Source organism: Haliotis cracherodii, unplaced genomic scaffold (assembly GCF_022045235.1).
Source record: "Haliotis cracherodii isolate W230 unplaced genomic scaffold, xgHalCrac1.p SCAF_14, whole genome shotgun sequence".
Lineage (NCBI taxonomy): Eukaryota > Metazoa > Mollusca > Gastropoda > Lepetellida > Haliotidae > Haliotis > Haliotis cracherodii.
The window spans coordinates 2,038,071-2,056,021 of record NW_027266269.1 but is presented as its reverse complement, the minus strand read 5'-3'; the positions used below and the strand labels follow the sequence as shown (position 1 = coordinate 2,056,021).

Sequence of the window (17,951 nt, the reverse complement as noted above, 5' to 3'; positions counted from 1 at the left end):
ACCGAATACGGTTGCCTTGTTGACGTGAGGTCACACTTGAAAGACCTTCATTTACAGATAACAAAAGTATGTCATGAGCACCTAATAGCATTGTGTGCTGTTCACATTTGAAGACAACAACAGTGAAGCCCATTGCTGATGTCCCCCGCCGTGATATTGCTGGTATATTGCTGTAAGTGGCGTAAAACCATACTCACTCACTCACTCAATGAACAAAAACACTAACTTGTGTATCACTCCTCGGCCCAACAAACATGAACTCATTCAAAGTGTGTGCACGTGTAAACTGTTCATTATTTAGTTTCACAATAAATATATATTCATTTAACTTTATGTGAAGCACAGTCACTTCTTTGCCGTTGGTGTATTTGTTTTGCCATAATAATTGCTTTGTTTACTTTGTCGAATATAGTTCAATACAATATAAGCATAAAGTAGCTGCAATGGAATTATATTCCTAAATGAATAGCAGGTTATGCAGGTGTACATAACTGTTTGAGACAGTTAATAACATGCAAGGTCGTCCTACATTTAGTTGCTAAGACAAATGACAAAATGGGTAAAAAGAATACAACGCATATGCTAGAAAAAAACACTGAACACTGAATACCATCGTAGATTCTAACAAGGACTACTCTTGTGAAAATCGGATTCTTAATGCTTCTGGATGTACTAGTTGTGTTATTGTCATACCCTCTATAGTTCTGAAGTAGTAGTAGAATTGAATTACGTAAGTGACAATGGATTGTACATATTGTACATAGTTTGAACAATTTCAAGTTGTCTGTGTTTGTGTCCGAGGTTGGTGTGACTGGACACCGGTGATGATGGCGGCTGTGTGTGGCCATGATGATGTGTTCCAGCTATGTGTGGAGTATCTGCTCCCATCCTTTGACATCAATGTCCGAGGTCGGTGTGACTGGACACCGGTGATGATGGCGGGTGCGTGTGGCCATGATGATGTGTTCCAGCTATGTGTGGAGTATCTGCTCCCATCCTTTGACATCAACGTCCGAGGTCGGAGTGACTGGACACGGGTGATGATGGCGGCTGCGTGTGGCCATGACGATAAGTGTTCATAAAATAACGGAACTAGAACCTGATTGTCAAAAAATCATTTGTCTTTATTAATGTCATGTGATTTTGTCATATGCTGTATATAAACTGCAATGCTATTGGACTGTCACCAGGTGTTATTTTGAAATTGTGTTTACTATTTCATAATACATTCTTCTTATGCCTCCCACAACAAACAAAATAATACCTTTAATGAGATAATTAGCCATGCGTAGTAAAAAACCTGTATTTATATCGTTTGTGCCAGAGATTATGTTTGTTTTACAATTACTTGTCCATCATTCTACCAACTTGATGTATCCCGGATGTATACCTTATGTTTCCAGGTTTGTCAGCACCGTACACGTGCTTGTTGGTTTCTCGTCTAAGACGTGCATTACTTCGGGCTCTCCTCACACATTAAGCTGACACGCTGTGATATAACTGGACTATTATTAAAAGCAGCGTTAAACGACAAAAAAACATACAAACGATGACTGTGCTGTCTATGCTGCATTTTTTTTTAATTGTTACCACTGGACAACTGTATTTATCCTTTCACTGTATGTTCTACTCATGCTTACCATCATACAAGTAATGGCACTTTCAATTGGATAGTTAGCTATGCGGTGTAAACCACCTTTATTGGATGACTTTGTGACATGAAGGAATGTCGTACAATTAGTTACCAAGCACAATACACACCCAAAATACACACCCACGATACACACCCAAAATTCTTGTCACAAGAATACGTTATTTTGTTTATTAATTGCAATAACGTTAAAAACCTCAACACATGCAAATGATGCTAATCTTTACTATACATAAGCATTCACCATCGAGCAAGGACTCGGATGTAAACAATTTTTTTACCAAATTTTATTACGCTATGCATATTTTGTAAATAATTGATGTGCTTCTCCGAGGGTTTTAGATTTATATGCAGGGTAATCAACCCTGTTTTTGTGCATACCAATGTAACAGGACGATTACTAAACACTTTACTATGTGTTTTATTTGTACAGTATATGATGTTTAATAAGTAGGGATTTGTAAGGATAAAACATTATTTGTTTCACGTGATTTTGCCACATACTGTATATGCTGCAATGTTATTGAACTGTCACCAGATGCTATTCGAAGATTGTATTTATTATTAATACAGTGTTATTATATGTTCATTTAATACTTACCAAACACACCAGATTATATGTTTAATTGGAGAATTAGCTCTACATTTGATGTGAATTGCGTGGTTTCATGTCTTAGACCTACTGTTTGTAGACTCACTAGCATACACATTTATTTCCCTCTTTCCCGACTATCCCTGTTTATATTTGACCATGGAACATAAACACTCAAACTTGTCCAATTTGTTCACCATCAAAAGTGTATGTGGTATATGACAAGGAATTGATTTAGTGATTAACTTCAATAACAGTCTCTGAGCCAGCACATACAAATATCCTTGAATCCATTCTTCCAGATATATGAGGAGTCAGCATCGAACAAAGACCCGGTTGTTTCAAACATGAACTTTACCATATTATGTTACAATTTTGCATTTATATTTGTAATATGTGTGTGAGATAGCTGTTGAGGGTAACTAACCCTGATTGTGTGTTTATACAAGGTAACATTACCAACACTAAACAATTTACTATATGTCATATATACTACTCAAAATTTGATAAGGATCACTAGGTGATATATGTGTAAGTTACCACAAACATAACAAAAGACATGAATCTGACTCAGAAACGTGTTTAATCATGTTATGAATGAAAATTCATGAACGGCATGAACTTGTATCAATATGGAATGTTTGAAATCTGTAAACACCAAAAGGCATTTCATTAAAGTATGTTAACAGCAAACAAGAGAAAGAATTACACAGTTATGAGGGATAGTCCATCATTACACTTAGTCGATGAAGTGTCAATATCGAGTATGACCTCCCCCTGCATCAATGATGGCCTGACAACGTCGAGATATGCTGTCAATAAGCACCCGGATGTTCCCAATGGGAAGGTTGTTCCACTCTTCCACGAGGGCATGTCCGAGCTCTGCCAAAGTCGTGGGTTGTGCTCTACGGCGTGAAAGGGCAACCTGGGGCAACCTGCAGCATGTTCCAGACATGCTCAATCGGGTTCAAGTCCGGCGAGCGCACTGGCCAATCCATGCGGACAATTGTCTCCTGCTCAAGGTACTGCTCAACCACCCTGGCGCGATGAGGACGGTGGTTATCATCCATCAGGATGAACTCAGGGCCAACAGCACCAGCGTAGGGTCTGACGTACGCATCGAGGATCTCATCCCGGTACCTCACCCCCGTCATTGTTCCTCTCTCCAGGACATGAAGATCTGTCCTTCCATCTCTGTTGATTCCACCCCAGACCATGATGGAACCACCACCATAACGGTCATGTTCACTTATGTTGGCATCATGGAAACGTTCACGTTGTCGTCGCCACACCCGCTGCCTCCTGTCTGTAAATTCCAAACAATACCTGGACTCATCGGTGAACAGAACTGGAACCCAATCGTTCCGTGTCCAAGTGACATGATCTTCAGCCCATTCCAATCGCTCCCGCCGGTGTCGAACAGTCAGGGGGATTCGGACACATGCCCTTCTCGAGTAGAGACCTGCATTGTGAAGACGATTCCGTATCGTCTGAGTGGACACATTCACCCCCGAGGCGTTCAGGAGGTCGTTACATAGGCTGGTTGCTGTCCAGAAGGGATGACGTCGTGCCTGAAGAGCCACGAAATGATCTTGTTGTTGGGTTGTCGACCTCTGACGACCACCCCCATGTCGGTGTGCTGCTGTACCAAAATTTTGCTGTCGGGACCAGGCCCTGCTTACAAGTCTCTGGCTGACGTTTAGTGCATTGGCAACGTCACGTTGTGAATAGCCAGCATCAAGCATTCCAATACATCTGCCAAGTTGTTCTGTCGTCAGGCGACGCCTTACACGTTGAGGGGGCATTGCGTAGATAAACGTAGTGTAAACACTCAATTGAGTTTACAGTTTCAGAATGAATCAGACACCGTTGCCTGATTGGAAATCGTGCAATGGTAGCAAAAGCATGAACTGTGATGTGAAACGCATTTCCCATGGCATGAAATGCACGTGCACGTGTGTTGGAGACGTTTTTGATTTCACTTGAACACAATATTGCCAGTTATGCAGTTATTTTGTTTTTTTATTAAGAAAAATATCTACGATCCTTATCAAATTTTGAGTAGTATATTTCACAGCAGATGGTGTTTTATACGATAGGGATTTGTAAGGCTATATTTTTATTTTAGTTTTGCCACATGCTGTATGTTATGGACTCGTTAAAAAATGCCAGAGCAAGGACCAGAATGTTATCATCTTTTTTATGTCTTGGTTAAAATAGTTTGTGTATGCTTTACAATTAGCAATAAATAATCGGAAACTTGAATACATTTCCACTTGCGTTTCATAGTTGGATATACGTCTATGCCGTTCACTTGTCACTCGGGGCGGTCGGGCAGCCTAGTGCTTTAAGCGTTTGCTCGTCACGCTGAAGACACGGGCTCGATTCCCGACATGGGTACAATGTTTGAAGCCCATTGCTGGTGTCCTACGACGTGATATTGCTGGTATATCGCTATAAGCGGCGTAAAGCCATACTCACATACTCACTCGTCACGCTAGGTTTCAGTTCGAATCCCGATGTGTAAAGTGAATGTCTGGTTTCTCCCATCGGGACACTGCTACCTCATTCACTTGAATTCGTTTATTCCCAGTCAAGATCAGATAGGTGGTAGATGACCAGAGCTGCATTGCTCTTTGAACACGTTTGATCTTCTTGTTAAAAGTATCCGCATACTTAAGAGAATACCGTTTTGTTCCTTGTAAATTGTTCATATAAACAAAAGCGTATTACGTTTAGTTCCATGGTTAAGTAAAAAGCATGTTTGACCAACTCTGAATTATATATCCATGACACACACAGCTACAATAACAGATAATGATTGCATATTTAGAAACATTATGGGTAAACATTTTTATTTTTGCTAAGTCATTTTTCTGTAGTATATAAAATATCTAAAAAGCAATGCTGACGGCAATTGTTTACAGTGTATGTATGTCTGTCTGTCTGTCTGTCTGTCTCTGTGTCTGTCTGTCTGTCTGTCTGTCTCTCTCTCTCTCTGTCTCTCTTTCTCTCTCTGGATGACAACGTGTACCTACAATAGCCTGGCTATGCGATATGATGTTTGAACGTGTTTCTACTTGGTAAACATTGGTCAATCTTCTGTGTAGACCTGATCCCTCACACAGCAGGACCATGGTTCGACGTTGGTATCGCCCTTACGTGCTTACTGTACATGTTTCTCCCACAACGGGAGTCCGTCCTCTGCCTCCTCGAGTCAATTGCTCTCTTAGACATCACGAGATGGAAAGGCAGGATGGCAAACATATGTGTCAAAGACGCTTCGCAAAAACGTGGGATCAATGAGTTACAATAATTAATACTAAAGGAGGACACTGACGCGTCAGTCCTTAGCATAGTGTCACAATGGTCTGGCACAATAGTCAGGACTAATACAAGCAGCTACACACACGTGCATGTACGTCGATGTATAAGTGATACAGATGTTGAAAGCGTTCATTAGAACCCATTTGTCATGTCTCTCCTGTAACTAATGGGTACAGGGGGTTGTTTCCAGTCAGTTGCCTCATCCAACTGAGTGAATCCCTCTGTGGAACATGGTGCGTGCACACATGGCTTTAAAGATAACAAAATAGAAAAGAAGAGTTTAAATGTTAACTACAAAAGTGGTATACATTACTAAGGATCATGTGTGTTTGATACCATCTGCGACCATACTAACCTCCCAAACTGGAACACTCGCTGCCAGCCTGGATTAAATGTGCCACCTATAGGATCATATGATAAAACACAGTTCAGCAGGTGAAGAATTAAAATATGTGTTCCTGTTTCAGCACATAATTACAGACAGTTTTAGATGCATCTATAGTGAAAGGTCATAGTCAGTGACTGGTATCACGTAATCACAATCATATTCCTATTTGAATCTATGTATAGAAATTCAAAATGATGGCCAGCCCTGTTACCAAGCGCATGCCAAGAGGGTAGAGTTTGACTTCCAATTATGAATTTCCCCTCCATGCTGAGCAATGTAGACATCATTTTACTTTTGTGTAAAGGCACATTTTACGCTTTACAATCATGATTTCGAAATCAAAGGCAGGTCATTAAATTCTAGAAATTGTAATGTGGAGACGTAGTGTACAATACACCATCAACAGAGTAGGATACCGGCTTCTGTAGATATCACAGACAAACACGCCATCCATACCCGGAGACGTAGTGTACAATACACCATGCATGATACAGAGTTGTATATTGTCTTCTGAAGATATCACGGATAAACACGCCATCCATACACTGAGACGTAGTGTACAATACACCATCAACAGAGTAGGATACAGGCTTCTGTAGATATCACAGACATACACGCCATCCATACCCCGAGACGTAGTGTACAATACACCATGAAACAGAACGTAGGACATTGGCTCCTGTAGATATCACAGACAAACCCACCATCAACAACCCGAGAAATGGATAAGATCAAAGTTTCGACACTGGCGTATCTGAACAAAAGCACGAAAAACGTAATGAATGAATGAGGAAAGTAGGCAGTCAGGTCATCACCCTGGATCAGCAAATCAAAGTTCGATAATTCGATGCCACACATATATTTGATGCTACTAATTATTGCAGCTTTAGAAACACTGTGGTAGTTGTTTGAGTAGCAGTAACTGTTTTTACTACATAGTAGAGGTGAGCTACAGTTCCCGTTGATAACCACAAATAATCGTTATCAGTGTGGGGAACATATTCAGGTCACGTTGTTTGAACGTGGGTTAATCCAATGTTCTCTGTTGACTGAACCATTCGTAAGATTGGTCTTTCGTGTGACAGTTGCATGTTGGCTGTACATGCCTTTCCCACGAGCCTTCTTTCTCTTCCTCTTCGAGTTAGCTCCTCTCCCAGACATGGATAGACATGCATGACGGTTTGCTAAAAACGGCTTGGATATCAGTAGGGAGTGAGGAGAATGATAGAGAAAGGATTATGTAAAGGGGGATAATTAACTCACTTGGCAAGCTCTTTCAAACCAGCATAACTGTCTGAGGAAGGTACCGAAGCGTCATACAAGCATTAACAGTGACGTGTTGAAAGCCATCAAACAATATGGAAATGGGAGACAAGCTGCATGTAATAGACGGGTGTGTGTCCCTGCTGCACATTCTGATTCGTGCCGCCAGCAGTAATCTTCACCCACCTCCGTGCTGTAGTGATCGAGCGTATAGTCAGAGAGTGCAATGTCATTGGTTGGATCCTTGTGCCGCGTCATGACAGAAGATGAATAAAAGGACTGGTCTGCTCGAGCCTGTAACCGGTGGACGGGTATAACATATAAAATGTGGCATGGTGCCTCAGTGAGCTGTCACTATATAAGAGGCTTGAGTCCGGACTAGAACAAGGAGCCACACATGGACATGCACGTCCATGCATAAGTGAGCATGCATTGAGTGTTATTTTAAACCCTATTTATCATGAGTCTCCTGTAATCTACAATATAGTTCTGATATGAATAACAAGTTTTGGTGGACTGATTATATTCACTTGTCTCAGCCATGTAACCCATTGTGGAGCAACTCGTTCAACTCGTTCATCATAATTATATGTGGAAGCAACTTATATCAATAGAAATTGCCGTCATACAACCGGAATATTGCTGAGTGCGGTGTTTAACAACACAAAAACACAGAAACATGTAGTAATTACTTGTAGGAACACACACACTAATAAGCATGTGTTTTGTTAACATATATGACCACAATAATACCCCACCCTGAGATTAAACATATTGAGGGTTTGTCAAATGAGATGTCTACTGTTCTCGCTTTGAAGAATGGAAATACTTAACTCGTTTCCAGATCTCTAAATAGGATGGGCATGAGGATGAAACAGGACAAGGTGTGCACTTAACAGTCAACACTACCCATCATTATGTCACTGGCGTGTGCCGTGATTGATGCTGGCCAAGCTAGCCTATATCCGCCCCAATGACTGCAGTTGGTATTTCACTGGTATGAGTGCTAGTTTCACATCACGTTGATACAAATAGCATGCATTAACACGGTCTTTAAAACCAGATGAGTAACCCTCAATTATATCAACATGGACCATGTAAGGCACATCTTGTAACGTTTATTCCCACTTAACGTGTCGGACAAAAAGAATGTAGACACCCATGTGTGATGGTGCTTAAAACAAGAAATAGTTATTCGATGGTGATGTTTTTGAAATGGTATTATAGTTGTGTTCTGACCCTTAAGTTCGCATTGTTTCGGCGATTGACGTTATGACAGTATTTGAAATGTTTTGTTCAAATCCATTTTTTAGGTGTCTTTTGCCCAGCAGTATAGTACATTCTTAGGCCAGGCAACCACTTTCTTCCCACAAACGCCACCCGTAAACGATCAAAAGGTGCGTGGTACGAATTTCAAAGACATTCGAACATTATACGCAAAAGACGAAGAGTAAACCAATATAAATAAGGTAAATAGCCATGCTGAAAAATCACACATTCAACAGCACGGTTTGTTTTGATGAGCAGGGAGCAAGACGTGAACTTCAGAAGATATCACACACAAACACGCCATCCATACACCGAGACGTAGAGTACAATACACCATGATATAGAGAGTAAGACATTGACTCCAGAAGATATCACAGACACACACGCCATCCATATCCCGAGACGTAGTGTACAATACACCATGATATAGAGAGCAGAACATGGACTCCAGGAGATATCACAGACAGACACACCATGCATACACCGAGACGTAGTGTACAATACACCATGATACAGAGAGCAAGACATGGACTTCTGTAGATATCACAGACAAACACGTCATCCATCCCACGAGACGTAGTGTACAATACACCATGATACAGAGTAGTATATTGCCTCCTGAAGATATCCCACACAAACACGTCATCCATACCCCGAGTCGAAGGTAACAATACATGAATGAGTTGTACACAAGCCAGGGTCCCAGTCAGTGGGATGTTTGCGGTTTAAGAAGGAAACATTTCCGTGTGGTCAGTCTCCATGCGTTATACGATGTATATGTTCGGTTTAACGAGCTGAAACAAATATGTTCCGCTTTCTAAATGAGCCATTTTATGTTTGACTTATCTGTAATATGAAATGACAAATCACGAACTGATGTGGTGGATATCTGCCCTCATTTGCTTGATATACTGGATACGTGTTCTATTAGTTTAATTCATTGTTAAGTAACCAATAACAACTGTTATTAAAATATGTTTGTTTGTTTTTAAAATGTCAACCAAAAAACAAGCAACACTTAGAACGATGTATGATGATGACAAACAGTAATCATAGCCAGGCTTAAATTCGGGTTCGAATCCACGATCATCAGGTCTTTGTACAGTCGAGTGTTGTATTTCTCACAAGGTAAACCTGACAAAACACACTACATGAGACATATGTGCGTGCGTGCGTGCGTGCGTGCGTGCGTGCGTGCGTGCGTGCGTGCGTGCGTGCGTGCGTGCGTGCGTGCGTGTTTGTTAACCTTAATACCGAGCGTCAGGTATAGTGGTACTTGTTGTCCAGCTGTTCATGTGGAGTTGTCTCCCGATACTTACCAGGTGTATTCTTCAGGTATACGGGGAGGGGGTGGCGGCCACAGTGGATAGCATACAGAAAAGAACCCGACCGTAGCATCAGTACCCATAAATTAGGAAAAATACCGCATAGTTGGAATGACACTGACAAATTACATGACACTTATATACATAGACCCCTACTACTGAACTTCAGCAATGGCAATCAAAGTGACAATACAGTTTCCTTAATCATAGATACATCATGGCGTTATGAGACATAACACACATATAAGGGCATGTTCTCTGATTAATTCTCAGGCATGTAATGTCAATTGACTTGATGAGACAACAACGGACAAAACGCCATCCTATGTGTTTTTCCTCATTAAACCATTGACCCATTAACCGTGCATTGGGCACTGAGGACCTCTCATCCACTGTCTACTACGTTGACAATCCGCATGTACACCTTCCTCGTCATCAGTTGTAATCCTACATGTGCTGGTGTGTATGTATGTTCGCCTCCACTGTCTACTACGTTGACAACTTGAATGTACACTGTCCTCGTCATTAGTTGTAATCCTACATGTGCTGGTGTGTATGTATGTTCGCCTCCACTGTCTACTACGTTGACAACTTGAATGTACACTGTCCTCGTCATTAGCTGTAATCCTATAGGTGCTGGTGTATATGTATGTTCGTCTCCACAGTCTACTACGTTGACAATCCGTATGTACACTGTCCTCGTCATTAGTTGTAATCCTACATGTGCTGGTTTATGTGTATGTTCGCCTTCACTGTCTACTACGTTGACAACCCGCATGTTCACTGTCCTCGTCATTAGTTGTAATCCTACATGTGCTGGTGTATAAGTATGTTCGCCTTCACTGTCTACTACGTTGAAAACATACATGTACACTTTCCTCGTCATTAGTTGTAATCCTATATGTGCTGGTGTATAAGTATGTTCGCCTTCAATGTCTACTACGTTGAAAACATACATGTACACTGTCCTCGTCATTAGTTGTAATCCTACATGTGCTGGTGTGTATGTATGTTCGCCTTCAATGTCTACTACGTTGAGAACCCGCATGTACACCTTCCTCGTCATTAGTTGTAATCCTACATGTGTTGGTGTGTATGTATGTTCGCCTTCAATGTCTACTACATTGACAACCTGCATGTACACTGTCCTCGTCATTAGTTGTAATCCTACATGTGCTGGTGTGTATGTATGTTCTCCGTCACTGTCTGGTACGTTGACAACCTGCATGTACACTGTCCTCGTCATTAGTTGTAATCCTACATGTGCTGGTGTATATTTATGTTAGCCTTCAATGTCTACTACGTTGACAACCTGCATGTACACTGTCCTCGTCATTAGTTGTAATCCTACATGTGCTGGTGTAAATGTATGTTTCGCCTTCACTGTCTACTACGTTGACAACCCGCAGGTACACCTGCCTCGTGATTAGTTGTAATCCTATAGGTGCTGGTGTATACGTATGTTCGCACCAGTTATATGGACAGCTGAAACTTACACCACCTTGGATTATATGTCAACTATAACAAGCATATTTACCATATAGCCCGCGTCGTCTTTTTATTTATTTTATTCAGATACTTCCTCCACAGTTGCCGTGTGGGCTGTCGGTGTATCAACTTCCGTCTGTCCCCTGTAGAAGCCACAGTAAATATTTCCTTATTATTGACCCACACCCTACGCGCAATGTGTAAGGTACATGTTGATAATGTTCAATTTTTGGACATGACCTAGATTCAGTAGTTTGTGTTGATACAATGCCTATCATGGATTTATGAGTTTTCGAATCGATGAAACTTTTTCATAAAGTACTTCATTTAGAAGATAAATACTATGTGTGTGTCTATTTCCGGGATTTTATCGAGTATTTGCATCTTGGAAATTCATCTGGAGACCCGAAAGTGTAACCTTGAGGGGCTCAAATGAAAATTTCCAAGATGCAAATACTCAATAAAATCCCGGAAATAGACACACACATACTATTTGTCGATATTGTAAACCTATTGTTTTATTTAGAAAAAAAAACATGCGCACTCTTTAACACCTCGTACTTTCTCGGTTGTGATGCGTCAACATCGAACGTTCTGTTGCTGCTATGGTGATTGTGATTTTGGTAATTAACGTACACCGGTAATGAGACGCAAATACCTTCACGTATATTTCAGCTGCGATACCTACATCATTGAATTCCTCATTCATTTTAGAATCAAATGCCAAATGGTCTTTGTCATCAATACAAATTGTCTAAATGCAATGAAGCAAAATAAATGAGGTGTGAAAACGGACGCTGAAAAAACTGCACTTGTTGGAAATGTAAACAAAGTCATTCGTCTATTCGGTGAGTACATTGGCTCGAGATCTGCATTTTCAGAATATACACGGGAAGAGAATCGTAGGAAGAATTAGGGAATTAAACACATATACATTCCAATAATTTGATATTTTCAACAGAACTTATCGAAGTTCCCGTCCTGTGTGACGCCATGACTGACGCAAAATCATGCACAACGACAACGGTATTTATCAGAATTTCTGACAATTTACGTTGGTTTCAATGAAAAATACAACAAAAAACAGTACACAGATTGTCAGAATGTTTCTGATTACTTACATGTCAACATTTATGTATATACGATCCCTGAATCAACGAAAGTCCCCTCGTAAAATCCCGCGCACTGTTGACAGTCAACACGCCATTTTGTAAAACTCGGTCACCGGTAGTAATGTCAAACTTCAACATATTTGTTGTACATATTTGGTAATTTCTCTGAGGTGAAGGTCCTTGAATGCAAGTACACACGATCATTGTTAACTGCTTTTTACTGTTTCATGATGTAGATCTTGCATATCTTCTGTACATTTTTTCACACAATTAATTTCACTTTGGATATTAATTTTAATTAAACATTTAAAATCCCAATAATTCCCATGAATAGAGAAAATCAAAATATTTGTTATGAATGTTAATTTTGTATTTCAATTTGCGTCCATTGTTAATAAGTATGCAAAAAATGCTGAGTAATTATGTATTCCTACACAATGATTCGGTCGCTTGCTTCAGGGAATGCAAATCATATTTTCACCCTTTGACATTTGGTCATGTGACCCAAATTAGCCAATCACAACACAGAACACTCTTTCTATAGGTTAACAGTTAAAATTATGACATTGAGCAATGTGTTAAAAATTGTTAAAATATAAAACGAATATGTATATTTTACCTAAAACAGGATTGTTCTGTGTTGCTGGTTTTTAACAACGGAAATAGCCCCGCAACACAACCAAATTAAAATGTAAATATTTCAATTCATTTGTGTAAAAAACAGAACCGGATATTGTTCATCATTATGCCCGCATCAGTCATTTCACACACATCCAAATGATGCAATCTAACACATGACTCGAGTGTTGGTGGTGTTTGTTTCCATTGAGTGGGTTGTGATGTGATTTGTGTGGTGTTTGTTTCCATTGAGTGTGTTATATGGGGCAGAAATTTGGGGATTTACACAAATAGATGCTCTGGAAAAAGTTCATTTATATGCTTGTAAGAACTATTTAGGAGTTAAAATGAATACCCCCAACGTGATGGTTTATGGTGAATGTGGACGAGTCCCTTTGTGTATAGAACCACGTCTGAAAATAATAAAATATTGGATAAGACTACTTAATATGCCCTCCTCAAGATTCCCAAAGAAATGTTACAATATGATGTGTTTGTATGATAGCAATGGCAAAACAAATTGGGTAACCGACTTAAGGAACCTGCTGAATAATTGTGGTTTTGGTTACAGTTTTAAATTAGAACATATTGCTTGTTCATAAATGCTATAACAAAAAGATTAAAAGATTTATATTTTCAGTCATGCAATGCAACTCTAACGCGTTCACCAAAGTCCCTGTTATATAGCAGTTTCAAGTCATATATCATTGCAGAGCAATACCTTTTCAGTGTTAGCCTTACAAAATTTAGGGTAGCACTTGCAAGATTCCAATGTTCATCACACGATCTTTTAATTGAAAAAGGTAGATAGCCAAATATTCCGAGAGAAAATAGACTCTGTTCACTATGTGACCTAGGATTAATTGAGGACGAGTATCACTTTTTACTAGTATGTCCCCATTATGATGAACTAAGAAAAGTATATTTACCAAATATTTTCATAGAAACCATTGTACATTTAAGTTTAAACTATTACTGGCCACTAGCAACATCGAAACCATAAGAAATCTTTCTATGTACATATATCATGCTTTTATACAAAGAAAATCAAGTTTGGAAAATATTTGATTGTACCAATTGCTCCTGTAATCATGATTGTACTATAGGCCTGTGGCCTCCTCAGTACGTTGAATAAAGAAATTGAGTGTGTTGCGATGTAAGTGTTGTGGTGTTTGTTTCCCATGAGTGTGTTGTGATGTGAGTGTTGTGGTGTTTGTTTCCATTGAGTGTGTTGCGATGTAAGTGCTGTGGTGTTTCTTTCCTATGAGTGTGTTGTAATGTGAGTGTTGTGGTGTTTGTTTCCCATGAGTGTGTTGCGATGTGAGTGTTGTGGTGTTTCTTTCCTATGAGTGTGTTGTAATGTGAGTGTTGTGGTGTTTGTTTCCAATGAGTGTGCTGTGATGTAAACATAATGAATATTTCCAATATGATAGATTTTATTATTTCAACTTTCTTGATGTCTGACATGTAATTCATCTGTAACATGAATCATCATCAGCTGTAGTTGTGAAACTAAGCATGTCATATTGTAAATCGCAAGGGCCAGTTTTAATTATTTAACAGAATACATTCGCACATCGTATGGTTTTCATGTTTGCTTTTTAAAGCTTTTTTTTCAGAAACGTGCTTCAGGAATATACATTTTTACCAACATTTTCAGCTGACCTATGCAAAGTAGACCAACACTGTTCAGAGTGTGACAGCACCACAGGACATTGCATCTGTGAGTGTGATCCTGGATATTTTGATAAGAAGTGTAGTTCTATCTGCACGAAAATTGTCGAAACAAAAAATGCGAACTGTCAATAAATGGGAATGCTAATTGCACTGAGGGTTGTGTCCCGGGATACCAAGGCCCGGGGTGTAGTCGGCCATGTTACAACCCAGGTGGTGTTTGTACAGAATGTCCAGGTGGGTGTGATGGAGGATATTGTCAGCTCCTCCTGTGTGTCTGGATGTGTAGACTCCTACTTTGGGTCTGGCTGCAAGACATGTCACAGAGGATGTAAGACATGCAACAGAATAACAGGAACATGCACGCAGTGTCATCCTTCACTTCGTGGTCCGAACTGTGAACAGGAGACGAACACTACCAGAGGTTGTGGGGGTGGTTGTGTACCTGGACATATAGACAGAGACTGCAAATATTGTTCTGACAAATGTCTCAATAACAACTGTCGCCCTAAGAACGAACCCTTTGATAAACGATGTAATCCAGATTTCTATGGTGAACACTGCAACAAGACGTGTGGTGTGTGTATTGATGGAGACTGTGATCAGATGTCAGGGATGTGCTTCAGAGGGTGTAACAGGACCGCACATGGAACCTTCCTGTAGAGTCAACTGTACTTTAGCTGAATGTGACATTGAGACATGTCCACAAGGTGAATATCTAACCAGCTTTACTTTATATTAATATAAATAGAGGTGAGAGCAAGCTTCCATTTACACATTCTGAATAACCAATGGAATAATTTAGTTGTAGGTGCAAGGCTTCTGCTGTCCATTCCCTGTTCTGTTTTGATACATGAACGGACTGGAATCACCCATCTATGTTGTACTTGAACAGGTTAGACTTGAGCACATGAACCACTGATAACGTCTCTCCCCTAATGTAACACTTTCAGCAGCTGTGGTTGATGTCAACACAAAGTTAACATGGGACATATTCAAAATGAGCATTTATTGGTTCTTGTTTTATAAGGTTGTCCAGTTGTTCATGTAAACTTGTCTACCGTTACGTAGTAGGTGTATTCTTCAGGTATACGGGGAGGGGGGTCGCGGTCACAGTGGATAACATGCAGAAAAGAAGCCGACAGTAGCAACAGTACCCATAGTTGAACAGAAATTCGATACTTCCTCCACAGTTGTCGTGTTTGAGATTGAGTGTGAGGAGTATATCTTGAGTCGGGAGGTGTGAGATTTGAGTGTGAGGAGTTTGAGATTGAGTGTGAGAAGTGTATCTTGAGTTGGGTTTGTGAGATTTGAGTGTGAGAAGCTTGAGATTGATTGTTAAAAGTGTATTTTGAATCGGTAGGTGTGAGATTTGAGTGTGAGGAGTGTGAGATTGAGTGAGAGAAGTGTATCTTGAGTTGGGAGGTGTGCAATTTGAGTGTGAGGGTGACGGTGAGCAGAGGAGGGCTGTGGTGGGGCAGACCAGGGGAGTAGTGGGGCAGAGCAGGGGAGTGGTGAGGCAGAGCAGGGGTGTGGTAGGCAGAGCAGGTGAGTGGCGGGACAGAGCAGGGGAGTGGTGGGGCAGAGCACGGGAGTGGTGGGCAGAGCAGGGCAGTGGTGGCATACAGCAGGGGAGTGGTGGGGCAGAGAAGGGGAATGTTGGGGGAGAGCAGGGCAGTGGTGGGGCAGAGCAAGGAAGTGGTGGGGCTGAGCAGGGGAGTGGTGCGGCAGAGCAGGGGAGTGGCGGGGTAGAGCAGGGCAGTTTTGGCATAGAGCAGGGGAGTGGCGGGGCAGAGCAGGGTATTGGTGGCATAGAACAGGTGAGTGGCGGGGCAGAGCAGGGTATTGGTGGCATAGAGCAGGTGAGTGGCGGGGCAGATAAGGGGAGTGATGGGGTAAAGCAGGGTATTGGTGGGCAGAGCAGGTGAGTGATGGGGTAAAGCAGGGGAGTGGTGGGCAGAGCAGGTGAGTGGTGGGGTAGAGCAGGGGAGTGTTGGGGTAGAGCAGGGCAGTGATGGGGTAGAGCAGGGCAGTGGTGGGGCAGAGCAGGGCAGTGTTGGGGTAGAGCAGGGCAGTGGTGGGGCAAAGCAGGGCAGTGGTGGGGTAGAGCAGGGGAGTGTTGGGGTAGAGCAGGGCAGTGGTGGGGTAGAGCAGGGCAGTGGTGGGCAGAGCAGGTGAGTGATGGGGTAAAGCAGGGCAGTGGTGGGGCAGAGCAGGGCAGTGGTGGGGTAGAGCAGAGCAGTGGTGGGGCAGAGCAGGGCAGTGGTGGGGTAGAGCACGGCAGTGGTGGGGCAGAGCAGGGCAGTGGTGGGCAGAGCAGGTGAGTGGTGGGGTAAAGCAGGTGGCCAGAGCAGGGAAGTAGTGGGGTAGAGCAGGGCAGTGGTAGGGGAGAGCAGGGCAGTGGTGGGGTAGAGCACGGCAGTGGTGGGGCAGAGCAGGGCTGCGGTGGGGCAGAGCAGGGCAGTGGTGGCATAGAGCAGCGGAGTGGTGGGGTAGAGGAGGGAAGTGGTGGGGTAGAACAGGGGAGTGGTGGGGTAGAGCAGGGGAGTGTTGGGGTAGAGCAGGGGAGTGGTGGGGTAGAACAGAGGAGTGGTGGGGTAGAGCAGTGTGTGCGTATTAGATTGTGTCAAGGCAACCATGAGAAACACGTTGTCATTTCTTATCAGAGCGGATTACCCAGTCGCGATCGTTGTTTCCTTGTTGTTGGGACATATTGACATATCGATTTTAAATAGTCACGTATCACAACGATATATAACCCATGGTGTATATTTGTCAGCTACGGAAACCATAAATACAGTTGACAACCGAAGGTCGAATACAATATGTAAAACCAAGGTAGAGGCAATTCATGTATCCGTAGGAATTTGGAGTATGTTAGCTCACCATAGCTGAAGAAACTGGAAATATGAGTCGTCTACAAACGGTTTTGACATCTTCCCGATGTTGAAAATATGCATGAATGAACCTGGCAAAAGTTTTTTTCCCAAAATTCTCTAAAAGTGGATAATAGTTTAAAACATAGTGACTGTGACAGCTATACTGAGTGTTTTCTTCATGGCAGGGGATTATTTGTTTAAGTTAGATGATGTACGTTACTGATATATTGTTTAATACATATTACATTCAGGATAATGTTTTCTCTATTGAGAGCCGTTGTCCTTCAGATGTGTTTCCTGTCCTCAGTTTTAAAAAGAATGATATTTTATGCATATGGATTATACATCACACGACTCTTGCTCAA

General features: G+C 41.6%; 1 protein-coding gene and 1 pseudogene across 1 annotated transcript; one reads left to right on the top strand and one right to left on the bottom strand.

Annotated features, from left to right (window-relative positions):
- The first annotated feature begins 827 nt into the window (after positions 1 to 827).
- Positions 828 to 15,449, top strand: LOC139461317 (scavenger receptor class F member 1-like; annotated as a pseudogene).
- Positions 15,450 to 15,750: 301 nt separating this feature from the next.
- Positions 15,751 to 17,346, bottom strand: LOC139461316 (mucin-2-like). The gene has a single exon (XM_071242939.1). The coding sequence runs from the start codon at positions 17,344 to 17,346 to the stop codon at positions 15,751 to 15,753; it is 1,596 nt and encodes a 531-aa protein (XP_071099040.1).
- Between the last annotated feature and the right edge of the window lie 605 nt (positions 17,347 to 17,951).

What these genes read in the sequence shown, in the direction of transcription:
- LOC139461316 (XM_071242939.1), bottom strand. Translation starts at nt 17,346, where the DNA reads ATGGTTGCCTTGACACAATCTAATACGCACACACTGCTCTACCCCACC.